We start from the raw sequence: 27,367 nt of genomic DNA, 5'->3' as shown, positions 1-27,367 counted from the left end.
ACATAGGAAACCATCCATATATTTTGTTTTTGAGTTCAAACTCTTCCCAAGACTTGTCAATTGGGCATCCATGTACTACAAATCCTCTATTTTCAAGCTGACATCTTGTTTAATGAGTTGGTACTAATTGAGATGTGGAAGATGGAAGTAGGACAAGATCTTTGTGAACAATACAATGTTTCTTTATCTTTTTTGATGGCGGTCTTTTGATTTTCTTTGATGAAGTAGTTGATGAAAGTGTTGAAAATGACCGTCGAAGAGCAGCGGGTACATCTGCACTGCTTCTTTGCCCACGTGTTATTGCAATATTATTTGTGTTTGAATTTGGGCAGTTTGAAACGGATTGACTCAGTCTGTTGGACGGAAGACTTGGTCGATTTAGGGGTAGAGAAGTTACGGACAAAGAGTTTCCTCCAATATTTCCCCCATCTTCCTGAGTCAAAGTTGCCTGAGAATTTGATTCTATCAGACGACGTTCAATTGTCAAAGTGTTTCTATGATCGAAATTATCCAGAAGATTACGCGCCTCCTGAGCAAGATTTGATAAAGCAGCCCGAAAGTTTCCAGTATTTTCAGCCATGTAGTGAGAGTTTATTTTGATTGAATTATTAAGTTTAAAGTCGAGATAGCACGATGTCGAATGCAAACATGTTGTCAATATGGCGGCGTCAAAATCAAAATAATACACTTCTCTAAAAACCTGGGACCTGGGCACTAATATATTTAAATTCATATGAAATCCAGAGTGGGGATCGCAAAGTAAAAAGTAAAAAGTAAAAAGTTCGCCATACAGTATATAAAAATTGGAACGCTTCATGAAACTTCGGAATAGGCTATAAATTTTGACGATACGATACAAGAAGTTTCGAACGTATATGAAAAGTTTAGAATGTCCTACAGCAAGTTTCGCATATATTTTTTAGATTTGTCTCGAAGTATATAAAGTTTGCCATGTATAATTTTAGTATGTTATGTAGTATTGTAAGTTTAGAATAAAGTCCAATTTGGCGCCTCGAAAACAAATACATCGCGAAAAAAATGTTGAGCCTAAAATTGGATTGTTTTCTTCAAACTTCGCTTCGTCTAGACAGTAAAATTCACTCTTGCCTACTCGTTCACCAATTTAAAACGCTTTTATATCAATTTTATTTTTCAAATTTACATTTTACTTCGTAAACAATTACATTGCGAAAAAATATCGCTTCTGCCCACGGGCAGATATCGTAAAAAGGGCAGCCAATCAAATTGCTTGAAATAAAAAATATCGCTTTGAACCGCTAAATAAAAAATAAAAAATAATATTTTATCAATGTTATTATGGCCACTAGCTGGGTTTTTTTCGAGGCACGAGTGGCTTTTTTTCGGGTGGCTTGTGGCAACCATAGAATTACGAAAGCGCGGCGAACCCCATCATTGCCCCAAATTGGTAAAAGAACTGGTTAATGCGTACAGTGCTCATAAACTCTGGTCGAAATAATTGTGGATGTTGTCTGTCTATGAGGGTCACGGGTTGATATTGTGAACTTCCGAAACTGACAAACTGCAATAGGCCATACACCCCTAAGACCCCTTTTCTCTTGTCAACAAGAACATGCACCTCCGGGGGTATCCAAAATAGAGAGTTTAGTTAAGATGAACGAATAAAATTTCGAGAAAAATAATCAGGAAAAATGTTTTTCGTTTATTGCTGTGATTTCGAACTTGAGTGAGACAGTCAATTACGTCGACTTGATGTGTTTAATCCATACATCCATTACAAGAAAAATAAGAAAACGAAATGCCATCAATGTCCATTACGCTCGTTTCTATATATCGTAACGACTGATCAGTGATCAAAATAGACTCACAAAATATGTTTATTTCATAGCTTTTACATAGTCAGCGACTGCACCATCATGTGCATAACATAAAGCATATCCTTGAATATCCTCCGTGGGCGCCTCAATTTCTATAGGTCCTAGCAAGAGGAATTGATATCTTATTTAACCAGCCTCGTACCCAGGTACTTTGTTGTTTTGAACTTTTTGATTTATAAATTTACCTAATCAGAATTTACCTACTCAAATTCAAGGTTGCATTACATTTAATACGATCTTACACGTCGTCTGTACTGTTAGTATTACTATCAATCCCGATTTTTGAGCTTGAAATCATAAAAATCACAACAAAGTATTCCGTAAAACACAAAAACATTTAACTCACACCTTCGTTGACAGCGTGTCATGCACTGACTTCGGCAATATTAATAGTATAACAAAGTACACTAAGTACCTTCACTACCACGATTTTACTTATAGTAAAGTTTTTGACGATATATTTACCCTCTGTGCAACCAGCTACTACGATGCCAATTTTTGTCGGTAAAAGTCAAAACTATTCTTTTCTTAAGAAAAAATATTTCTTCCATTGAATATACGCAGTTATTTGGATTCAGGAGTGAAAAAAGAACGATGGATTATCGTGGATGACAGTGGATAACAATAGGTTTAGTAGATGACAATGACGATGTAAAAAACAGTTGTCGCTTTCCTTAGTTTCCTACGATATTGGTATGTCTAGAACATGGAAATGTCTCCAGAAGTAATGATTTATTTCTACGGTGTGTGATCGTGTGTGATTGCGTTTCATAAAAGTGGAAACACGCCGTTTATTTCCGTGTAATCTTTTACATACAGTTATCAACACTTGGCAGACACATCTCTAACACGTTGTATTTTTAAACATCACATCTTTTACGTTGCTGTTGGACATAACCGTTATGGAAGAGCAGGAGAGGAGGGAAGAGAGCGCGGAGAATAATTCCCCCAACAACGCACTCGAAGATTGTGAGGATGTGTTTGGTGAGAATTCTGCTGGAAAACTTGTTCAGCAAAGACGGTCGAGCATTATGAAGAGAAAATCTGTTCGAACTGTATCGAAGTCTGTGTCGTTCAGCTCGATTCCTAGCGAGAAGAAGGTGGCAAATGGTAAGGTAACGTAGCTGCCTTGCTTCAGGCTAACGGTTTCGCCAATTGTATACGTTTGTGTCGGTGTGTTTTTGAAACAAATGTATTTTTGTATATCCTTACAGCTTCCGACTGTTTATTGTGCATGCAAAGTGGTACCGAGTTACATAAAGTTCGCTCGACATCGAGACAGTATCTACGATTTTTTTACTTGGAACATGATTTCTCTTGCCTGCGATGGAGTCCTTCCACCAAGAAACCGGAGAAGGCAAAAAGTAGGGAATTTCATTCCATGTATGTCTCTGTGTACGGATCAAAACAAATAGTTTATGATTTATGGCCAGAAGATTGCTTGTGAACTTCCATATGTTCGTAGGTTTGAAGTGTGTTGATGTATCCTTGTTCAATATCAACATCGTGTTTATCTACTATTAACGGCGAACGAATGAAATATTTATGCCATCGCCATACGTTGCAGATGTTTCAGATGTTTTTGAGTTAACGAAAAAATTTCGGAGACGTTCTTTTCATTAATGCGCACCGGAATCGATGATGTGGTTAAATTTAACGCCTCCTTCGATGACAATGTACTGCAATTTCTTTCCAATTTTCATTGGCGGAATCGAGCTTTTTTATCATGAGTTGATTTTATTATGATAAGGGTGACATTGAACCCTCGATATTCATTACTACCCGAATTGTCGACCGAATAGTCAAAACGGTTGCAACTTTTATTCGAACTTTTGGTATGCGCCGTTTCAAAAAGTATGCGACGCTGTTATGTATCAAATTTTCTTTTATATTTTACATTTTTGCTCTTCAAATGCCGGTCGATTTGTTATCAATGTTAATCGTTCAAGAACATCGTGAAATGTTAATGCCAAAGATAAATTAGCTCAATGATTGCCAGTTATGCCATGAGCCGTATACAGTTTTTGATCTATTTAAGTTCCTTTGAAAGTTCAAAAGCTTTTGTTTGTATGAAATTTTAATTATATCATTCGCAATGTTCGCTTTCTGTTCTACAAGTAAAGTCAAATATACCCGGCCAAATGTAAACTAGACAATTAAACAGCTATTAAAAACAGGTCATATTATTAGGGATGTTCGCGATATGATAAGCTTATACGAACTTGTCAAAACAAATATATCGATTATAATATTCGACGTGAAAATGTCATTTGACGCGACATTCGAACCGAGCCGAGGCGCGTTTCTTTTCCATGAAAGTTGCTTTCAGAAAGCTACAAATCCGGGGAATGAGATAATATAATAAGACATAATACAAAATATCAATTATAAAATTGAAACAATTTGCCTGGACAACTGTTTCTTTTCACTGCGCCTTTGTAATAGTCAACAATATATGTACTCGGACATAAGTGCCAGGAGAAATGTGCAAGAGAAGGAGTTATCATTTAAACCATTCCCAGCTATTGGACTTCGTTTGATAACTCTCGACATAAATTCAATAATCACAAATGAAAAGTGCTTCCTAGAAGAGAATCAGAATGGCAGGACAACGCTCTAGTTATAATGTGGAAGTCAGTGTTTAGCCGATTGCTTGGTGAGATAATTATCAATCTGACGCAATTTAAATATTTCACTATTTTGCTTATTTCTATAACCGCTGTGAACAATTGTCCCAAGACTAAAGTGACCGTTAATTACTCATCGGCATTTATCCCTTTAACTCGTGTGCAACGCTTTAATTTTTCTTTTGTAATTTGGCAATACGTCATATTATCTTAATTTAATGAGATTACCGCTGCCGAAAATTCAAATCCTTTGTTTCAACACTCGCCAATTGTCTTATTACGACCTTTTCTTACAGTTCCATTGTCGATGATAAAAGAAGTAAGATCGGGAAAAAACACTGTCGTGTTTCGTGCTATCGAGCGTGACGATATATCGGAAGATTGTGCCTTTACAATTATATATGGCGACGATTTTGTCGAGTTAGATCTGATTGCGAGCAATCCTGATGACGCCAACATCTGGATTACTGGTCTGCGTTGTCTTCTTGAGTCGGATTTGAAAAGTGAGTTACAGCGTGTACACATCACTTTTACCTCGCGGAATGGAGTTTTATGATTTTGACCCTCCCCCCCCTTATTTTTTTGTCAACAGCTTAACATTATGTATCCCCAAAAAACTTTTTGTAAAGTAAAATTTCTTTCTTTGTTTTTTTTTTCAGGCAAAAACTCTTTCAATAGTGGGCAGCATATGAGGGATCGATATCCTTTTAGTTATTTCCCTGTTTAGTACCATTTGCGTTCAATTGTTGAGTGCGAGAAATTTTCAACGATGTTCCGTGTCTGAAACGTTACGTTTCCTTGTCGTTTACTGAATGTTTTAGGTGTGGAATTCGTATCTTTTAAAGAAAATATGTTAACGAGCAACATCTTTACATGTTTGTGCAACACGTTTATTTTTTACTTATACATTTTTTTGATAACAATGACCAACCATATAAAAATTCATTATGGAGAAAACTGTTCTCGATATCAGGTTCATTTGAATCCAAAAAAATAGTTTGACTTGTTTAAATTTATATCAATTTAAACAAATGGTCGCTGAGACAGTTGGTGAATTTATCGACGGAGTTGACACCCAAAACGCGCGACTACAACACAAAGACGATGAAAATACCTTTGTAACAACTAACCATGAAGGACGAATGCGACCTACAAGATGCTATGCGCTGTTTAACAGCAGTACTGATTTCTGATGGGATTTTTAGAATGTGTGTACGAATTCACGATAACAATGTGGAAGCAACTCAGAAGTTCATCAGTAACGTCAACAGAAAAGATAAGAAAATCTTCGTCTTTTCTTCACAATAATGCAGTCATGCAGAAGCAACCCGTAAACGTCGACTTGATTTCTTTGAATCTGACAAATCGAAATATACCATTCTAGTCAGAATCTCCTAAAATCTCTCCATTTCACATTGAACAGACCGAAAAGAAATATCTTACCCCAAACTGCGTGATTCTGTCGGCTACGCGAAGAAACATTTCATCGATTATCTTTGACCTTCACGATTAATCTTCATTATAGTTGCAATTAAGAACTAAAAGATGCTTACTGTGTTTGCACAGGCTTATGCAAACCGAGGAGACGTTTGGGAGAACTCGAGAAGAAATCAGTGCAAGCCTGAGACCGAAGGTTGAGGGTTGCACCTGCCCGAGAGTTCTCACAAACGTCTCCGAGTACAAACACGAGTGCAAACGCGAAAAACATCTTTTATTTCTTTTATAAAATAACAATAATGCGAAACAGACAAATTTAAAGTAATCGTTTTAATTTTACCTCTAAATGTATTCATGATCGATTTGCAAATTCTCTTTGTCTGATTGATTGTTATTATTGATTTGATTGGTTGAGCTTGGATGTGTTTTGCACAGGCTAATTCAAACACAGCTCTAGACCAATCACCGCACGCGTTTCATTGTGTTTCTTTTATAATAACTAATCAAACTCCATACAAATTTTTATACGAATGGACATTGTTATCAAAAAATGTATAAGTAAAAAATAAAGGTGTTACGAAAACATGCAAAGATGTTGTTTCTTCAAGGAAACCTCTTTAAACGACTTGTCGAACGTTGACATATTTTTTTTAAAAGGTACAAATTCCACGCCTAAAATATGCAGTAAACGACAAGGAAATGTAGCGTTTCAGACACGGATACATCGTGAAAATTTCTCGCACTCAACGCTGGAACGCAAATGGTAGTAGTGCAGTTGTCGACGAAATTTTAAAGCGAATATTCAATAATTGGTCTAACGTCTCAGTGGAATGTTCAAAAAACTCCCTTTGAGCGTGCGTCTGATTGCTTGTTTAATAGTATACTGAAAAAAGTTTCTCAAATCTGATTAGAGTGCAAAAAAAATAAAATACAGTGCAATTTGTATAGGTAATATCATGGTTTCGAGTGCAATTTTGGAAAAACATGCACACCAGTGACGGAATTGAAAAATACCAGCCGGTCGATATGAATAACTTGCCGGCTGAAATGTACTTACACTGAAGTTAAAAATCAACAGAATTGAGAAATTTTTTCATGTATATTATTAAGCAATTATTGGATGAGGTTGAGCATGATATCAAGAATTTTTCAGACCGATGTCATTGTTATCTGCCGAAGCGAAGCTGAGACGGATAACATTGACCGAAGTCTGAACAATTCTTGATATCATGCGAAAAACGAATTCAATAATTGTTTTATTATTCGCCTCAACTAAATATTAAAACTGATAAATGTAAAACATTTTCAAACCTTCGCTAATTTCTCGCTGAAACAAAACGGTTCAAGTTGTTCTCGTTTAAATATGCTTTAAATATGTTGAAAACAAGCTTCGTCGCTTTTTCAGTGTTTTCGACTTCTTTTTTGCTCAAAGGCTTTTAATGGCGTCCACGTTTGTAGAAACTATTATCTGTAGGTATAGCGTCATAACTGCAGATATCGAGAATTATCTGCTGGTAGTTGACCAATGCACTCATACATGTTTTTCGCAAATTGCACTCGAAACAATGCTATTACCTATACTAATATTATTCTTCGAGATATTTCTCAACTGTGATTGGTTGATTGCTGTGCAGTTTATCCGTAATTGCACTGTAAAAATGTGTAATTGCATTGTCGAGAAGCTGTAATTGCACTGTAGAAAAGTGTAATTACGTGTACCGGCAATGGATCGTTTCTTAAATAATATAGGATCATCAATGTCGTGTGCACGTTAATGATTTTGAGGTATTGAAACGAGCAGCAACTTCAGCCCTGTAAATTACATCCTTTTGTTTAAGCCCCTTTGATAAATTTTACAACATCTTTCTTCATTTTAGAAGTTCATTGTCAGGACCGAAACTAGAACGTTGGGTGGGTGAATTGAATATTTATAAATTAAGCTCTGCCTTGCTTATCTCTTTGAAAGTATCATCGTTATCAAAAGAAATCAGTCCGAAATCAATCGGCTGAAAACATTTCTCTGTAAAGAACTGAACTCGGAGGAAGTCCACTTTGAGTTTTCTCAATCCTTCCCATCGGCTTTACTGAATGTTTTGAATGCGCACCATCTATATTTGTTCATTTTGCGTGTTTTCCTTAATCCTACCGCAATTGGTTGAAGGAAATTTTCATACTTGCGGACACGAAGAATAAAGGTTTTCTTAACGAGAACGAGGTTCTCTCGTTGCTGCAACAAGTCAACGTCACAGCACCAGCTCGTGTTGTCAAACAGAAGTTTAAGGTTAATGACTATCTACATTGATGGTGTCCTTAGGTGTTTGTATTATTGACATTTCTGTGGAGGTACGGCTTGAGAGAGAAAGGGGGGGGTTGGCAACAAATATGAGCCTATCCTATTGATGTAAGTTGTGTACACATAGAAGTGCCGTTCTTGCTATTTGAACACGACCATATTTTCTGTCCTACCATCGCTCTTTTTCATTTTTCCAGGAAGTTGTTGCTGATAATTCAAGATCAATGAAAAATAGTTTAAATAAAGAAGAATTTCTTCAGCTGTACAAAGATCTCACCACGAGGCCAGAAGTGTATTTCTTAATGGCCAGGTATTGAGAGTTGGGAGCTGTAGATATGTTGCATTCAATGAACATAGGGTCCGAGCTTTATATGAAAATATAATTAGTGGGGATTTTAAAGAAAATGTCTGAAATGCTACTACTACAAGTAGCCAAAGAAATATAATCCAAGTCGAGTCCCCCTTCAGCAAAATATCGTGGATAGATCCCTGTAATTAAGTTCGTTAAATAATTTCTTACCTCTCCGTAGATATGCCAGCAATAAAGATTACTTGACTCCCGCTGACCTGCTTATATTTCTGGAATCCGAACAGGGGGTGAGTCTCATGAATAGTAGAGTGAAGTTGACGTATCTGTTTGCTGAGTATTTTTGTGGTTGTGCATAAACTTGACTTTTCACAGTCTTACAATCAGGGACGCCGGACAAACTTTAGGGCAACGGGGCAACTTTAATGTAAGGCATTCGAAAGTTATTTTTTCGAATTACGTCGATCGAGACACCGAGGAATTTACTAAGTTTAATTTCATACTAGAACGGAAACAATATCTACATGCCAGGTCAATGGTAAGATGAACGTTTCGCGATGTGGAACAACACACCATCACAATTTGCCTGTCATACTTCGGTATTTAATGTTGTAATTTCAGTTCAGTCGATTTTATTTGTGAAATGGCACGTTGAACGTTGATAATAAAAGACAATATGAAATAACTTTCCACAAACCTTTAATTACAGAAACCATGACCAGTCGACAATTTAAAGAAATATAATATAAAGCAAATCCCGAAGAAGCAAGAGATCTTGAGATTGCAAAATATGAATCAAAACAAGACGAGAAGTTCACTGTAAATTTTCGACTTTATTTCAAACTCATCCTCAGACAGAATGAGGATGACTTTGAAATAAAGTCGAAAATTTATAGTTCACTTCTCGTCTTGTTTTATTCATATTTTGCAATCTCAAGATGTCTTGCTTCTCCCGAATTTGTTTTATATTATATTTAATTACAGAATTGTTTAAATATTGCTTGTATCGTTTCAAACTCAGCTGGTTTCATTTCAATCTTGTTTATTGTTAAGAACTTGACTTTCTCAAATGGGAAATAAAGTGCAAGTTAGACATTATTTCAAGGCACTGTCGACTCCCCTTGTCAAGTTTCATACAATGGAGACTTGCCATGTTTCACGAGGCATCTTCATTCAATTTTAGTTAAGTCGTGTGGGTAAAGACCATTGTATCGAGATTATTAATCATTGCGAACCAACTGTTGAGGGAAGGAAGAAAAAATACATGGGAATCGATGGTCAGTGACGGCCTTTGAAGCTTTTAATCGTAGATTACATGAGATGTAGTGATATAAAGCTAAGTATAAGCAGTCTAATTTAGTGTTAAGTTTACTAATATTCTACATTCTGCCCTAATTTTCTCTCCCCCGTAGAGACTGCACGCAGGCTAGTGCGAAGGTTACGGCGCTCTTCCGAGATCAAGGCAAACATTTCTCGACATGAACCAATTTTCTAAATGGGAACCATAGTTTTTTCATTTTTTACAGATAGTATTTATTTATTTTATTATTTATTTATTTATTCAACTTTGCTATACAACAAGGAAATCTAACAGTTTGCGCCTACTCCTTAAAATATCATGCACAAAATATAGTCACTATAGAAACAACAAGACATTTTAGCGCTCGATAGATTACGACATGTGTTACAACACAACAAGATGGATTTTCCGCTATAGCACGCAGCCCCGAGCGCGGATCGATTCTCGTTTGACAGGAGGGGTGCAGATTTTTCAAGGGGGGGAATGCATCATTGTCCTTGGTAAAATTGCTAGGGCCTCGAGCTGTTGCAGATTTATAGGCTTAAAGATCACTTAATCTTTTATAGTAAAAGTTTTATTAGCTTTTTAAGAAGTTGTTGTAAAGTTAAGTAAATTATGTATCCGGAGTAGTATACTTTTACCTTTTTTATTTTTTCGTTGCAGGATTCACCAAATATTTGCTGAAGTCAACGAACGAACTCTTCGACTCCGACTGTGCAAATGTGACGCAAGACATGAATCAACCGTTGTCGCATTATTTCATCGCTTCCTCTCACAACACGTAAGTTCAGATAAGAGACTGTTTATGAGGTATAGCTCTAGTCAGTTCATACCATTGAGCTAAAAATATATCTGGAGGGCTATCTTTAGTAGATAAACCTGCCTGTACTTGCACGAGGCCAATTTTAACGGTCACGCATTTTTAAGCATCATTAAGTCACACATTTTAGCTTACTGTCACAAACAAATATGTGACAATACATAAAACCATACATGAATAATTTATCATCAAAAATTCGTTGATCTGTGCAGAATGCTGGTGTGGGACTGTCCAAGCTCACCAAAGCGGATTCGGTAAGATAAATTACCAAGTCTTGTCACACTGATGTTAAATTGCTGGCTTCTTATATTGGCGGGAAGTAGCCTTCCAATTATGGTCAGTTCAATGTTGTACATAATGCATATTGTGACCATATGTGCAATATTTTACCAAATCCTGACACATGATTTTAAACACCCCCCTGTTTTAAACTTTGCAACTATATAAAGCAGGTGGGAGATGGGAGAGCCTAAGCTCGTCAGACCAAATTTTGTCTGTTGTTTTCTTTTCAGATATTTATTAGAGGATCAGTTGGCTGGTCGTTCGAGCGTGACAGGCTATACAAAAGCGTTATGCGAGCTCTGCTGTCGCTGTATTGAATGTAAGTAGTTAAGGCTTTTTACTGATCTTATTTATCACTAAAAACATAGTGAATTTTCGTTTCCAGTGCACTTTTTTAAAGAATGAGTCTCACTGTAATGCTTAGCGCGCTCAGCAAGCGCCAGACACTAGTAGAAATTTTCGCCCCCAAAAGAAAAATGGCGGCATATATTAGGTTGTTACTGCAGCAATGTGCCTAAATATTGTACTAAGTCTGGCCCATTAACATCAAAGTACGGTTGGCCAGGAATCGAAGAAGAAACAAGAGTTAAGTTAAAGAAAGACGTCATTTTACATTTGGTCAGCGGAAATACAACTTCTATAAACTACACATTAGATATCGCGGAGACTCCATACAAGAAGTAAATACAAGCGCGCAAAGCATTACCGTGATACTCTTTCTTTAAAGAAATGGATGTGACCTTGGTGTAGCATTCTCAGTAAACTAGAGTTATTACTAATTTTGTTCACTTGAAAATTATTGCATAAATTCAATTATAGTGATGTTGGTTGCGCGCCCTTTTATTTTTGATCTGTCAAGTAATGTAGGCCTGCACCCCTCCCCCCTGCAGCGATGAAATTTATTACGGTTTTCTACATCTGCGCATGACCAATACAAAAATTGGAAAAGGGAAGCTATAGAACTAAATACAGTGTCCCGCACAAAAAATATGTGTGCAATGTATGAAATCTGCATGAGATAACGCAATTTTTTTCATGTTCGTTGCAAATTATGGAAACTATGAATGAGGTTTTGTCGCTTTTGTAACTCAGTTAAAGTTGCTATTAATTTACAAAGCTTTTGCGTTATAGTTTTGAGATGAAAATCAGTGCATGCAGTATTTTTTCTTCTTTAATTGATATTTAAGTAATTAATAATTAATACTTAATCGCTTGATCATTTAAGCATTGTTCTAACTTGTGTCCGCAGTTAAAACTTTAAATTAATATTTAGTGGACTGTTGGGATGGTCCCGATGATGAGCCCGTGATCAGCCACGGCAAAACGCTGACCAGTAGAATATATTTCAAAGATGTTGTACAAGCCATCAACGACTGTGCTTTTAAAGCGTCGGAGTGAGTAACTTAAATAAAGTTTCGAACAACGTCAACACTGATCGTTCATTTTCTGTGGTCTTCATCTTTGCTTAGATATCCTTTGATAATGTCGTTAAAAAACCACTGCTGTATTAAACAACAAAGTAAGATGGCTGACTATCTTAAGGGCATCCTTAAAGGTAAAAAAATGTTAGCTGATTCTATAATTTTAACACCCTGGTCCGTTCTCCTTTTTCGTGAGATTGAAGAATGTGTGTCAACCAATATGCATCGCTTACAAATCACTGCGTGAAGGCCATTTTTTGGCTGAAAAATGGCAGATAAGTGTAAAACTAGCCTGCTCAAGAGGCGTTACGTGGATGAGGATTTTTCGTGATTTCGTGACGGTCCCATGAAAACATTCAAAAAATTTCGATTTTCATCCCGGTTGATTACTTTCCGGTGTAATGAAAACATGGCCTAAATGATGCATCATACTACTTTCCGTTGTAATGAAAACATTGCCTAAATGATGCATCGTGATTTTTAGGTAAACTGCATGTTCTTCCTCCTGAAAAGAACAAAAGATTGCTGCCTTCTCCGGAAGAACTAAAAGGAAAAATACTGATTAAGGTTTGGCCAAGTGTGTTTCGCAGTTGTTGCGCTGGTTTGTTTTACACTAAAGCGATGTGTGGAAATTTCAGAGCAAGAAACTTTCAGATGGCACCGAAGAAGGTGATGTGACTGCTGATGAAGAGGAGGAAGATTTTGAAAGTGGAAGCACCACTGTGAATTGCAATCAGAATATGAAGAACTTTGCTAAAAAGAAATCCTTAAAGTCTCTACTTGTAAAAGTAAGGAGCAGATTGTTTTAAAAAACCGAAGTTTTTCTCGCCTCTTTTCGTCATAATTTTATGTGGATGGATTGAGATTTATGTGGTATATGATGGATATTATTGTATTAGGATGTTCGTATGAAAAGGATGAGTATGTTGAATTGTATTTATTAAGGCCCGTTCACACGATCCGATTGTTTCGGTTCCGACTTGTGGTTACTTGTTCAGTAATGTGGTTACTTGTTCAGTGGTTACTTGTTCAATAATGTGGTTACTTGTTCAGTAATGTGGTTACTTGTTCAGTGGTTACTTGTTCAGTAATGTGGTTACTTGTTCAGTAATGTGGTTACTTGTTCAATAATGTGGTTACTTGTTCAGTAATGTGGTTACTTGTTCAATAATGTGGTTACTTGTTCAGTAATGTGGTTACTTGTTCAGTTATGTGGTTACTTGTTCAATAATGTGGTTACTTGTTCAGTAATGTGGTTACTTGTTCAGTAATGTGGTTACTTGTTCAGTAATGTGGTTACTTGTTCAGTAATGTGGTTACTTGTTCAGTAATGTGGTTACTTATTCAGTGGTTACTTGTTCAGTAATGTGGTTACTTATTCAGTGGTTACTTGTTCAATAATTTTGTTGATCTTTATATTCGTTTGGATATTTATAGTCGTGTGAGCAGCCATGTGTGTTATCCAGTACATTTATCGATATATTTTGCGTATTTTTGTTCTTGTTTCCGCGTCTTTTTCAAATCTAATATTTCGCGACAAAGTATGAAATTTGGAAAGTATGGAGACTGAGAGGTCTGGGGCTAGTCGGCTTTCCTTTGATCTTGTCAGATCAAAGTAGAGCAAGTTCTATTTCCATCCGATTTTCAGACTGACGGCTGCAACTGTCGAAGACTTACTTATATGTGTTGACACGATCCGTTTTTTAGGATCCGACATAATCGGATAGTGTGAACGGGCCTTTAAATAACTGACTTGAACTTGTGAAATAACAGAAAACTTGTTTTAAATCGCGTTGGATACAGCACAATATAGGTGAAATCAAATTATTTACGAAGAACATACTTCAGCAATTGATTGTGGTAAAAAAAGGCATAGTGCAAATCTTGTCTTTTAATAGTAGTATAAGTCGTTAACAAAGTATTTCAGTCTGCACTTGCAACTTTCAATGACGTTAGCATCCACAATCTCCTCCCTACGAGTACGTTAGAGTATTTCGTTGAGTACTCTAAAATGTACAAAGCATGCAGCATGAAGCGCTGTTACAATCTTTGTGCTGTTTATATTGTCCTAGCTAAAGCATTTGTGTGATTTTTTAAGGAAGGTCCGAAAAAGACGATCAAGCTAGCAAGACAGCTCTCAGATCTTGTCTCGTTCAGCAAGTCTTTCACGTTTGAAAGTTTCGAGAACTCCGCAGAAAATCGTAAGTTCAACCAGGAGAGGCAGTGGTGTTCAATGAAACATGCTTTCAGCCATCTTTTCTTGAATCACTTCTGGTTGCCGGGTGATTATTAGGGAGGTAGGGTACGCGTTCTCTTTCGCTATGGTGACTGGTAAATACGACGCGAGACATAGAAAGACATGTGGAGGTTGATTGCATCAAGCACTTTCATCCCCGGGGTTCGATTTGGCCGTGTTAAGTCAGCTAAAAATTTTTGCAATTACTTGGCGTATTTCAACCTAGGAGCCTGAGATCTTAAATAGAGAGCTTTAGTTGGCGTCTACGGCAAACGGCAAACCTCAACTACCAGCTTGCCTTCGAGGTTTGCCGTTTTGAAAAAATTAAATTTAGTTTGGCGTTTTGCATTTGTATTTTGCAATTCGCCTTGTCATGAGCTAAATTTGATGTGGTGTTAAGGTTTGTCGATAATTAGAAATATTCATGATGTATACTTACATAAAATAATTACAATGAACCATAAACTTACGTGGTTTTATTAAAAGTGCTAAAAATCTTGCAATTCATTACCTACCGCAAGAAGTACCTCTTGGCGTTAAAACCTGAACCACAAACCGCAACGTAAATTGCAAAGCCATGATCACGCGACAGAGGCGAACGTTCATGCTGAGCGCATATTTGTGTTAACAGAAGTGTAAATGAGGAAAAAGAAGTATGTTAAAGTCTTATTGAAATCTTTTAAATCATTACTTAGTTAAATCGATTTTTAACATTTGCACTATATTTAAACGAACGAAAATTTATCTTCGTGCACTTTTCGCGCCTAAAAGTTGGTGACTCGGCAGCGGAAGTGACGTAAAATGGATAACATGCGCAGTAAAGATATTTCTTTTATTACATTGTTTTACAGTAAACAATATTGCTTTTTTATCAAATCTCTTAAAAAATCGCATCATGAGTATTTAATATTGTTTTGCTGCTAGCTAAATGCATATTCAAGATATCGCATTGGTGTATAGTTCGACGGCTTTGTTTGAGCGAATAATCGTTCGAATGTATTTCAATGGAATTTAGCACCGAGTTTGGAAGTTTTTATTTTAAAGCGCATAGTATTTGATTCGTGTACTGCAGGCATGGCTGAAATTTCAGTTCACTTAGCAGGGCTTGAAAATGCTTCATGTGCTCAGTCCCTTAGTTTGACCAATCGTCTCTCCGTTTTATCCCCTCTTGTATCGTGTCGTACCAAAGGGAGATAACGAGGAATTCAATTCGACCCATTGTCTATTCCCTATGATCTCTGAATGTTTCATCGGGAGGCGGACGAATTTATTTCGTTTTTGTTGTTAGAGAGATACTGGGAAGTGAGCTCCGTCAATGAAATTACGGCGAGGAAGCTGATTACGTCGTTTCCCGAAGATTTTGTAAAGCATAACAAGATGTTTGTTTCTCGCGTTCATCCGTCAGGAGACCGTTTCGACTCCAGTAACTACAATCCAGTGGAGATGTGGAGCTACGGATGTCAGATGGGTACGAAGCGATGGTTTAGAACCAAGTCTCCCAATAATTACACCGTGTTAAGATGAGGCGAGGACGCCATCTTTTAAGGTGGAAAAAAGCGAGACTGTCGAAAATAAGTTAACAGAAAGTTTAAAAAACAATCCTTTCAAACATGTTAAAACCAAACTGGACTATCGCTTCTTCGACTGTATATCATGTCATCAGTTTTGCCACCTTTCAAGATGGCGGCTCGCCTCACTCGTAACAATACAATTTTGGCGGAGTGAGGTATCTAGTAGATTGGGTTCTAGGTCATTGATTTGGAGTGTTTCTTATGTTGTTTACAGTGGCCTTAAACTATCAGACAGGCGGCTCTGCAATGGACCTCAACACGGCGATGTTCAACAACAACGGTCGTTGTGGTTACATTTTAAAGCCATCGGTGATGAGAGAAAGTGAGGTTGATTTAAATACGATGAACTTTGTTCCCAGAATGAATTCTAAGTCGTGAATATTTCGTAGAAATAGCGTATTTTAACCCGACGTCACAAGACGCTATTGCCGGGATAACTCCACAGATATTGAGAATAAAGGTAAACGGACACGACCTAGTTTAGACGTGTTTTTCTTTTCGTTCATTTTTCAAAGACCGCGATCGATTGATAATTTGAAGGAGAGGACTCATATTCGTATTTTCTAATCCGTAAAATACAATGAAAAAACATGCTTCCAAAGAACTCATTTTGCAAACTCAAAATAACAGCTTTAATTATGGTTTAACAATGTCTTTAGAATAAAGTCGAATAACAAGGTAAATTGTAGTCTTCGCTGTTGATTTCGATAGAAAATAATGAAGTATTGTATTAAGCTTAATCCAAAAAAAAAGATCCGTGTCGAACTCAATATTTGAGAAAACAAACCAGACAATTTTCATATGCTAATCTTTTGAATCTAACACAAATTCATCATCAGACTACATATATTTACAAGTTAACTTTGGCTATATTTAAATGTGCTTAGTGACGTCATATGGAAGGAAATGTAAGTACGAAAATACGAATGTATTGCATGTGTAGCTGAAAAATGGAAGAGTGATAGTTCTCTGTTACTTTCGAACCCATTGTTAAATTCTGGTGTGTAGGATTTAATGAAGAACATGGATGCATGAATATTATCCCCTCTCCCCCCACCCTCAAAAAAAAATCATCGGTCATTCGTGGTACCTGCTTTTTGCAGCTATAAAAATGCATTTATTCATTCCTTGTAGGTGATCAGTGGTCAGCAGTTTCCTAAACCTAAAATGTCAGGCACGAAAGCTGAGGTAATACCAGTATTTGTGTCTCGTTGCCGTTAATGCATGATGTACAAGCTCATTCCCTTGTGCCTGAACGAATTTATTTTGTAACCATTCCAGGTTGTCGATCCTTTCGTATCCGTATCTGTTTATGGTATCCCAGGAGACACCGCGCACGAAAGAACCAAGACTATCCCTAGTAACGGTTAGTAAGCAGCCAATTGTTTTACTATTTTATTCAAATACATGCGACATTTTATTGTTTGGTTTTAACTCGGATGAAATAGTCTTTTTCGTATAAAGATGCAGTGGCTCGGAATACTCAATCGTCCGATTGAAAAAGCTATAAATCTTTAAAGCGTTTTGCAAATAATGCAGAAACGAATAGTACGTATTTTATGTGATATAACTAGGTTTTTAGTAAATTTTAGAAATCATTTTGAGTTATGTTTTTTACTCCATTTCCTTTTTTCTGTATATACTTAGCGTGCGCGGTCCATTGGAAGGTCACTTTCAATTTTCTTTGTTAAATATTTGTGAAATAGTTCCGTGGTTGAATAAAGTACATTGAACATTCATATACGAACATACACTCTTTGACTTATCAATAGCGCTGTAGAATATTCATTAGTGTAGTGTATCAACATCAGGTGGTATGGGGAAAGAGACGGCAATTGCTTATAAACGGCTAGCTGATCTGCTGGCACAAAAGAGAAAGCTGCAATATGGCATCACGCTAGCGTGGATGCGTTGTAAACTGTCTTTCGCACTGATTAGGTCAGCAATTACTGCGATACGAGGAAGTAGATCTGCCTCAACTCGCGAACACACTTTAAATATTGACCTAGGTTATTGGGAAAGTTGTCTTTACACCTGACTGTCCCTTTTTTTTCTTTCTTTTTCTTTTTCAAGCTAGTAATTTGAAAATTATCATGGATATTTTAAACATTGATTTTAGTTAACATTTTTATATTTGTATGCTGTAGTTATAAAAGTTGTACCATTTTTATCATTAAATAAATTTACTGTATTAGTGTAGTGTATTCATGTAAAGTATTCTTTGGAATTGATCGCTATTTTATTTTGCCTTCTCTTCACTGGCTCACATTCTTTTCACATTTGTACATTATTTTACATACTTCAGTCAATATCTATTTGTTATGCGTTCATCCACCCGTATTTCATCCTTTCGTTTCCTTTGTGAATTCGTTTCCTTTTCAGGAAAACTATCATCTACTTCAATCAACTCCTGTGTATTCCCCCACTTGAAAACCACAAATCAGTGACGGACACTAGGGGAGGAGGGGCTCGAACCCCCACCACCAACACCAATAATTTTGAAAGACTAAAATCCTGCACCAAATCCCTCAAATCACACCTAATAGTAACAATTTGTGAGACTTGTGTACTAATTATGTATGCATTAAAATTAAATCTGCATAGGATAGTTGATAGGCAAAAGCTATTTATTCCGCCAGGTTAGATTTAGTCGTACGCTTGTCTATGTTCGTTGCAATTTATGGAGAATATGGTTACGTTTTATTTTGTGGCTGTTCTAACTCAAATAATGTCGCTTTGCCTTTACAAAGCATTTGCGTAATAATTTTGAAATGAAAATCAGTGTATGACAGAACTTTAAAGTTTTAACTTGTTTTCCTTAAGCTAATACTTTACAAACCCTAATAAACCCCAGAAGCGCCGTACTGTTAAGTTCATTGAACAGCTTCGAAAGCTAGTTACATTATTTTGCATAATAACTTTAGCGAATACATAATTCATTTAAGTGAGTTCCGTTATTTTTGGGGTAGGACACCTTTATATAATTTTGTGTTTATTACTGTATGAAATGCTGCATTTGTAATTTTGTGGTGTTTTTAGGTTTCAATCCTGTATTCGACGAGTCATTCGAGTTTCATATCAACATTCCCGAGTTAGCACTTGTGAGATTTGTCGTTCTGGATGATGACTTCATTGGGGACGCCTTCATTGGCCAATATTCAATACCTGTTGTCTGCATGAGACAGGGTGAGTTCCTTATCTGTTGACATTATGAGGCAAAGTAAATATCTTTGTCTTGAATGCAGCAATAGATAGTCTCGTGAATGTCAATACGATTGTAGGATTTACAATGATGTGAATATCTCAAAGAATCGAGATTTTTATTTCAAATTTTTATTTAATTTCATTCCCAAGGCTACCGTCATATCCGATTGCTGAACGGTCTTGGTGAACCCATGCATTGTGTCACCTTGTTCATACACGTGACCATCACGGGGAAAGATGAAACTGGGGTAAGTGACGTGGGCAAGGTGACGTCGGTATGTTGTTCATACACGTGACCAAAACTGATAAAAACAAAACTGCGATAAGTGAAGTCAATTAGTTTTATACACGTGACCAACTGAACGAAATGCAACTTAAGTAATTGACGTCAGTTAGTTGTTCATACACGTGACCTTAACATGAAAAGATGAAGCTGCGGTAAGTGACGTGAGGCAAGGTGAAGGCAGTTAGTTGTTCATACACGTGACCTTAACAGGAATAGATGAAGCTGCGGTAACTAACATCAGTTCACAATGATTGTCGATTTGATGATTGCTGGAGGTGTTTTTATTGATGGCGTTTGGATTTACATAGCGAGTTTATTTTCTAGAAGATAAAAAGGTCTTCTTTGAAACGTTCGAAAAAAGGAAGGGAGGTAGGTTGGAGAGCTTGATTTATACCTCACGAATTGTTCACGATTTCATTAGCTTGGATATTTTACTATACCATTGCGTCTTTGTGTAATGATGTATTCCATGCTTCCTTCATATAAGTACGCGAGACTTCGGACAGTTGGAGTTGCAGGTGTCGATGAAACATTTAAGGTAAGATTATTTTTTTCGAAATCATCACTCCATCTTTGCGGTCTGAATTGCATCTTCAATCGATGCAACACAACGTTGTGTGTCTTTGTAAATTCTAGTGAGCATTAAACTTGTGTTGTATCCTGTGCGATGTATTTCTGACTATGGTAGTTGTTGCTTTCATTTAGACTGCAATACAACCGATTCTTGATGCCACAGATCTTCGCGAAAATGTTCAAAATGCCCTAGGCAGATTGAAGGTGAAAGGCGAGGCTTGTTTTACACTGTAGCGTTTTGGACACGTGTACTTGCACGCACGTATATGCCATTGAACGCAAGTAAACGCAAGTACACACAATGCACAATCCATTCCGTGCCCATTCCGTTTCCCTAGAAATACGCGAAATCGATTTCTAATCCTAACCCCAGCCTTAATCTTACAGAACCAGGCTATGGCCGGCATAATGGTTAGGATCAATTTCGCGTATTATGAATCATAACCTGCGTTTTTTACACGTACGTAAAAGCGTGAGGTTTTAGTAAGCTGCATGTGCTGAATTTCAAGATCTAATTTCAAGAGTCGTTACTTGCGTGTACTGTTGTTTAACTCGTCACAAACTCATACCACAGTATAGTAAATATACAGTAGATCGACTCCATGGAATTTTTTCGTGACACGCTTAATCTATTACGCTTGTGATTATCATAGTAGCAGCCAGTTAATTGCTTTTTTTGACCAATGGGAATGATGATATAGCTAATGGCAGCCAGTAATCTAATTAAATATACAGCAGCCAGTTTCACACGACGTGGACCTACTGTATATTCCCTATACTATGTCTCCAGAGGCGTAACTAGAACGTTAATTGGGGGATTTATATTCATATATTCAGATGTGCCCTACTGATTTCTTTTGAAATTCAATTTATGGGAATATATGGATATGCACCCCCCAATTAACGTTCTAGTTACGCCTCTGTATGTCTCAGCAGGAACGGTTTTAACGGGGGGAGCGGTGTTGGGTGCAGGAGAAGTTGAAATTTCCCCACAAAGTAGCTATTAACATACCAAACAATCAAGCAAAAGCAATTTGTCATCAGGATATTTAACAGAGCAGCTTTCCAAAAATCTCCCGATCACAACGAAATGTAGCTGAATTGAACAAAAACGTTAGCCATGCCACTGCGAAAATTAGCCACCGAAATCTCCTCAACACTAGAGCACACTCCCTCCCCTTCTCTCGATACCATCGTGGATCCATCGCTGAGTTTCAGTAAATGGAAATAATTATTAAAACGTTTACTCTACGATGTGTTCTACGATCTTTATTACGATCCGCGTTAACTAATTTCCAGGAAACATGTGGTGTACCCGCTCGATCGAACATCAAACAATGTTTACGGCAACTGGCATCTCGAATGGAAGCGAGTTCGCAAACTTTCAATCTGAGTTTATCGATGGATGAAAAGGTTTGATGATTTAACAATTTATATCAGTTATAAGGCTGCATACAGTCGCTTCGTTTTATTGTGTCCATAGCTGTATGTAAAAGTGTATGAAAATTGAGAATTTACCTCGATATATTGGTTAGGTGAGTGGCTTTTTTAGTATATACAACGTGCGGACAAAAAAATGTAAGCCATATCAGAAAATTATCGTTAATGGTTCGTAGCCTGTCGAATTTGGAGAAATGAATAGAAACAAAAAAAGTTTACTGTTGAAGAATCAGAATTTTATGTTGACGATGGTCAACTATTCCTTTAAAGGAAGCAACGAAAGGAAAATTAAATTTTTACAAATAGCAGGAATGATTAGGCCGTGCATGCTTCTGCAAGAAATGCAAATGACGTCACAGAGCGTTATGACATTTTAACATCGTCAATTTTCCACGACGTTGCAACGTTTTATGAACAAATACACTTTTGTTGAATACATTGGTGTATACATGATACATTTATTGATGAATATTTGTAAAGATGCATAAGTTAGATATTGTATTGCTAACTTTGGACAAAACTAGTTTTTCCTTATGGTAGTGATGCAATGTGATGTCATTACGACGATGTGCATATTGAAGAAAAGTTACATTTCTCCAAAAAGAAACAAAATAACACAATTCTGTTAAAGAAGTTCATAAGTCATTGTGAATAACCTTTACAATGCAATTTCTGTAATGAGGGGTGGGGGGGTCATTTTTGTCCACCCATATACACAACAAATCTCGATGTGACGTTAAGCAGAGTGGCAAAATAGAAATTTACTCTCAAAAAAAGTGAATCAAATAGTTCTGATCCAATAGAATGACGATTTACCTCTGGGATAAAGTATATTTGATTATTATATGGTAAGGACATATAAACATATAAGATGTACGAAGGTCGTGAATTTCTTTCTTTTTTGATGGTGTGGTTGGGCGAGTGGTGGTCGAGTATATTCAAGTAATTTCTCATACTTATTGTTGATGTGACGTTCTTAGAGGTGCTCTTGTATATTTGAGCTGCATATCGTTGTTTTGGATAGGTCGTGTGTATTTGACCTATTGCTAGTTGCGAGTATGATGTTCGTGTATATTTCAGTGATTTCTCATATATTGTGATGCATTGGTTCGAGCGGTGGCTGTGTATATTTACATGAAAGCAATCTCTTGTTTGTATAGATGACTTGCCTTGTTTACGTTTAGCGGGCAGGCAGATTTGGTCTAGTGGTTTTAGACAACACTATAGCAACAATGCTTCACCTCCATTGGGATCAATCTGCCCGTCAGCAAAACGTAAACAAGGCAAGTCACCTATTGATGTGCATACAGTCTTCCAGATTGGCTTTGGACGGCATTACAGCTGTTGATTTGCGGTCGTTATTTACCTGATTTTAATCTTATAGTACCCTTACTTTGAATGCAACGGAGAGATGCCCGAAATCTTGAAGAAAGCGATATCTGCCCTGAAGCGGGTCAGTAGTTTCCATTTGTCTTGACGATCATTCACGAGAGCGAGCTAATTGTTTTTCTCGTTGTCTTCAAGGTGACACAGGAATCGAGGAATCTCGTCGAAAAATCCGATTCAGTATACGAAAAAGTGCGGCACGGTAGCATTTTTAAATTAAAGTTTTGTGCTATTTTTGCTTGTTTTTTTGTTTTGTAGATAGCACATTGCGAACGAGCTGGCATGGAATGGCATGTAAGAATAGTCAAAAATACCCTATCACATGGTGTATCTAGATCAAAGCAACTAAATGAAGTTTATTCGCTTGAAGTGTAATTTGAATTTGATCATCCTTTGGGCTATGACGTCGATTTGACGTCACTGCAGCGCAATTGGGGCTTCCTTGTGAGCGAGCTGGCATAGAGGAAGTCTCGTCTACTGCTGTAGCGCTGCATGCTGTGAACTCGACTATCAAATTATTATTGAATTATCAGTGCATTGCTCTCTCGATTGTACTAACGAAATACTTGCAGACAATTCTCGGTATCTGGACAATAATCTGCGAGTTTAATAGGTTATTTACATTGTTTCGTAAAAGCACTATTGCCAATACACATTTAATATAAACGACAACTTTTTTGAAAATAGACATGTTTCGACATCTCATGATGCCATCTTCAGTATGAATGAAATAATAGGTGATACAGGGTTTATATAAAAGTAATATGATACATAAATTAGAACAATAAAAGGAAATAAGATAATATAATGAGAGCGTCCGAGCGTATTATAAACTAAATATTGTATTGAATTTAAAACTTGAACATTGAGGTCAGGGTTAGTTTGTTAATGTGGTGCTTCTTTGATTTTGGGTCGGCAGTGTCGATGATTTTGAAACAAGAGGGTGAATAGTTGGTTTTGCATGAGTGAGATTTAAGAAGGTGTCGGTAGATGGAGTTTTGTCTGTTGTGGTATGTTCCCTGATTCTGGTGGATAAATGAACATGTATCGGGAATTATCCGCGCATTGAATTATACACCATAGATTTATCTAAATGAAAATGTTTTGATTTTGAATGATGAAATTGTCGAATGTCAATATCAGAAGCGTTTCATATGTTTGTTGTGTGTATGTCCGATGTATGGTAGTTTGAAGTATAGAGTTGTTATTTTGGAATTTTCTATACTTCAAACTACCATACATCGGACATTACTCACGACACACACAACGCAGACTTACAAACATTATGAAACGCTTCTGTACAGATATTGACATTCGACTAATTTTCACATCATTCAAAATCAAAAACATTTTCTCATTCAAAGACCCAATCCCTGATTCAATTAAATCTATGGTGGTATATGAATTCAATTGCGCGGGATGTAATTCCCGATACATTGGCGAAACTTCGCGCCATTTATCCAACAGAATCAGGGAACATACCACAACAGACAAAAACTCTCACATCTACCGACACCTTCTTAAATCTCACTCATGCAAAACCAACTATTCACCCTCTTGTTTCAAAATCATCGACACTGCCGACACCTCATTCACCCTTAAAATCAAAGAAGCACTCCACATTAACAAAACTAACCCTGACCTCAATGTTCAAGTTTTTAAATTCAATACAATATTTAGTTTATAATACGCTCGGACGCTCCTCATTATATTATCTTATTTCCTTTTTATTGTTCTAATTTATGTATCATATTCCTTTTTATAAACCCTGTATCACCTATTATTTCATTCATACTGAAGATGGCATCATGAGATGTCGAAACATGTCTATTTTCAAAAAAGTTGTCGTTTATATTATTTACATTGATAATCACGCAGTAGAACTGAAGATCTGTAAAACTTCCTTTAACGTCATGTTAGGATAATGGCTGCACGCGACATGTGACCTAATCTCAACATAATTTTTATTGTTTTTCTTTATATTCTAAAACTGTTACAATTTGGTATTTACCAAGTTTGAATTTTGCTACATTGTATGTTACAAGACAGTATATTGATGACTTTCAACTCCATTATGCAGGAGGAGTTTCAAAATTTCTGTCTCAAAGAAGGAGTGAAGGAGAAACGATTGGCAAAGGTGTGGATGGACACGCGTCCTTTATTCAGGCGAAATCTTGTCAACCATATTTTTGGCTGTTGTATCAGCAGGGATGGATCCACAATGGTTTTGTGTGGGGGGGGGGGATGCTCTCGTTTGGGTTAGATTTCGGAGGGGGAGGCTTATTGCCGTAGCATATGGGTCTTATTTGTTAAATTCTGTTATTCTTTTTATTGTGAATGGGTGAATAACCTTTTTTTACAATGGCTTTGTATGGTATTCATCCTATAAGGCTTTTGTACGAAAGTTTTGTCACCCCTCTTGCACCCCCTTTTACAAAGGCTAGCATGCGTACGAATCTCTTCTCTAAATCCACCCCCGGTACTTTCGAATAACTTAACGAATAACTTTGGACTTATTAAACGCTGATTTATATTCAACTTGTCGCCCGTGAATTAAAAAAAGTTAGTGGTTATTTTCTTTAGGCCGTTGAGAATTATGCGTGGAACATTCGTGTTATCAAGGGTCAGGCAGCTTTATTGCTGTCTGCAAGACAGGATTGCTTAGACTACTTAAGACAGGTAATCATGTGATCTTGTAATGCTGTCGTAAGAATGGCTCGTTATTGAAATACAGTAAGACGTTTGTAGATATAGATTGTCAAGATGGTAGAGTCCTGAGAAGGACTGTTTTTGGTGTTGATGTTGACTTCTTGCGAACGTGACGTTTTCTCTTCACTTGACTCTGAAGATGACTACCGCCAATATTGTCGAAACATCAGTCTACACCGACAGTCCTTTTTAGGACTCTACAAACCTGGACGATCTACATCTACAAATATCTAACGATACTCTGGGTTCCAGGCATTCACTTTGAAACACAGCAAATAATCAAGTAAACGCCTCGCATCTAATTCACGACAACTTTAAAGCATGAGTTTGTATTAGATACCTCTCTAATAAACGCTGCGTCTCTGGTTATTAAAGTAGATTAACAATTGAGCTCAAAAACCATACATTCAGTCTTAGTTTGTTGTTTTTTGGCGAACATTAGAGTGACTGAAATGATATAAACCGCTTCTCTCTATTAAACGCTTCCTATCTATTAACGTCCCTATTTAGCCGCAAGAATAAACGCCCCAAGCGCTTATTGAATCATTTCGGTGTATGCGAATATTATCTTTAAAAGCATATAGGCGTTGGAAGCGGGGAGGGGGTTTATCCCCCTAAATTTTGTAATGGGGGCTTAACCCCCCTAAAGTGCATGTTAACATTGCCAAAATCTAATACATTCTCGCTGTAACCTTTTCCCCACCTATTCTATTTACTCATCGCAAAGAATACAGGAACTCTTAAAGTGCTTATATCACCCTCAGGGAATTAGTCTATTTAGATAGAATTGACCATTTTAAGAAAATTTGCAATATGTGTTATATAAAACGAAAATTTCATCTTCCGTGACTTTTTTGGGCCTCAAAGTTGGCTTTTTTCGTGTTTGACCGTGAGGTGCTGTAACTGGGTCTAGTTCACACAACGTGACGTACATTCCAGAACACGCTGCTTTTTACCGTTGTAGTTTATAGTGATATATGTAGCAAAGTCGAGGAACGTATTGATATACGTGTTCCTCCTCCAATTAAGATTTGTTCCTGCGTCTATGTTTAAAAGTGACGAGTAGACCATTGTTTGTTTTTTCTGGTTTTAGATTTCAGAAGCTGCAATTTCGTCTGGTCTCGTCGTGTGGAATTTGAGTGAAAATTCTACAGACGCTCAGACGATAAAAACTACTACATAGAAATGTGTAACGAAAGGAATAACTTCGCATAGATTTTATTTAAAATGTTTCATGAGATTATTTCAAACTAGTTTTGCCGCTGATTTCATTGATTCAATCATTCAAGATTTGTTGTATGTTATTTATCGCTACGAGGACATTCGGCGCAATTGAAATATGATTGTATTATTTAATTTCTTTAAATTGTATTTTCTTTTTGCAATTGTTCATGTGTTTCTTTTTTCATGCATCTCATTAGTCGAGAGCGATCACCTGACCTGAAAGTGGTAATAAAAAAGCCGTCTTAGAATTTGGACACGGGGCTGTCGATAGAACGTTGATTTTTATTGCCAAGTTACTTTCAAAAGAAGCCAGTTTGTAATTATTACTTTGAACATTCACCCCACATCCCCACCCGTACTGTTTGGCTGGCTTGTACGTTTGGGTTATTACCGAC

At 36.8% G+C, this 27,367-nt stretch overlaps 1 protein-coding gene and 1 long non-coding RNA gene across 7 annotated transcripts; one reads left to right on the top strand and one right to left on the bottom strand.

Annotated features, from left to right (window-relative positions):
* Window positions 1–1,342: 1,342 nt before the first annotated feature.
* LOC124453708 lies at window positions 1,343–2,760 on the bottom strand. Of its 2 annotated transcripts, XR_006951167.1 has the most exons (3): window positions 2,674–2,760; window positions 2,322–2,383; window positions 1,343–1,957 (listed from the first exon to the last, which is right to left on the bottom strand). It is a non-coding gene; the product is annotated as an uncharacterized LOC124453708 (long non-coding RNA). The 2 variants fall into 2 exon arrangements; XR_006951166.1 differs by lacking the exon at window positions 2,674–2,760 and having other exon boundaries at window positions 2,322–2,638.
* LOC124453702 (inactive phospholipase C-like protein 2) lies at window positions 2,683–27,133 on the top strand. Of its 5 annotated transcripts, XM_047004536.1 has the most exons (32): window positions 2,686–2,966; window positions 3,071–3,220; window positions 4,780–4,986; window positions 5,143–5,182; window positions 8,072–8,201; window positions 8,411–8,523; window positions 8,744–8,810; window positions 9,704–9,797; window positions 10,484–10,601; window positions 11,153–11,241; window positions 12,196–12,316; window positions 12,392–12,477; window positions 12,828–12,910; window positions 12,982–13,131; window positions 14,442–14,544; window positions 15,868–16,047; window positions 16,365–16,472; window positions 16,540–16,610; window positions 17,285–17,338; window positions 17,432–17,516; window positions 19,190–19,336; window positions 19,505–19,602; window positions 19,965–20,009; window positions 20,128–20,178; window positions 20,346–20,417; window positions 21,513–21,626; window positions 23,038–23,106; window positions 23,178–23,231; window positions 23,298–23,333; window positions 25,120–25,176; window positions 25,623–25,718; window positions 26,842–27,133. In XM_047004536.1, exons 1-32 carry the CDS (start codon window positions 2,759–2,761, stop codon window positions 26,929–26,931), a joined length of 3,186 nt encoding a protein of 1,061 aa, XP_046860492.1. In that variant the 5' UTR covers window positions 2,686–2,758; the 3' UTR covers window positions 26,932–27,133. The 5 variants fall into 5 exon arrangements, 4 of the variants coding, with proteins under 4 accessions (XP_046860495.1, XP_046860494.1, XP_046860493.1 ...); XM_047004539.1 differs by lacking the exon at window positions 25,623–25,718 and having other exon boundaries at window positions 2,683–2,966; window positions 23,298–23,410; window positions 26,842–27,001; XM_047004538.1 differs by lacking the exon at window positions 26,842–27,133 and having other exon boundaries at window positions 2,683–2,966; window positions 23,298–23,410; window positions 25,623–25,707.
* Window positions 27,134–27,367: the final 234 nt, after the last annotated feature.

The sequence above is a fragment of the Xenia sp. Carnegie-2017 genome, unplaced genomic scaffold (assembly GCF_021976095.1).
Source record: "Xenia sp. Carnegie-2017 unplaced genomic scaffold, XeniaSp_v1 HiC_scaffold_25, whole genome shotgun sequence".
NCBI classification, from domain to species: Eukaryota; Metazoa; Cnidaria; class Anthozoa; order Malacalcyonacea; family Xeniidae; genus Xenia; species Xenia sp. Carnegie-2017.
Note: the sequence above shows the minus strand (reverse complement) of the source record. Positions and strands in the feature narration are given on the sequence as shown.

Bases quoted from the DNA above. Each gene is read 5' to 3' on its own strand.
- LOC124453702 (XM_047004536.1), top strand. From the start codon at position 2,759: ATGGAAGAGCAGGAGAGGAGGGAAGAGAGCGCGGAGAATAATTCCCCC. The intron at 8,524-8,743 runs GTATTGAGAGTT...ACCTCTCCGTAG, and splicing joins GTGTATTTCTTAATGGCCAG to ATATGCCAGCAATAAAGATT. The intron at 16,473-16,539 runs GTGAGGTTGATT...AATATTTCGTAG, and splicing joins GCCATCGGTGATGAGAGAAA to AAATAGCGTATTTTAACCCG.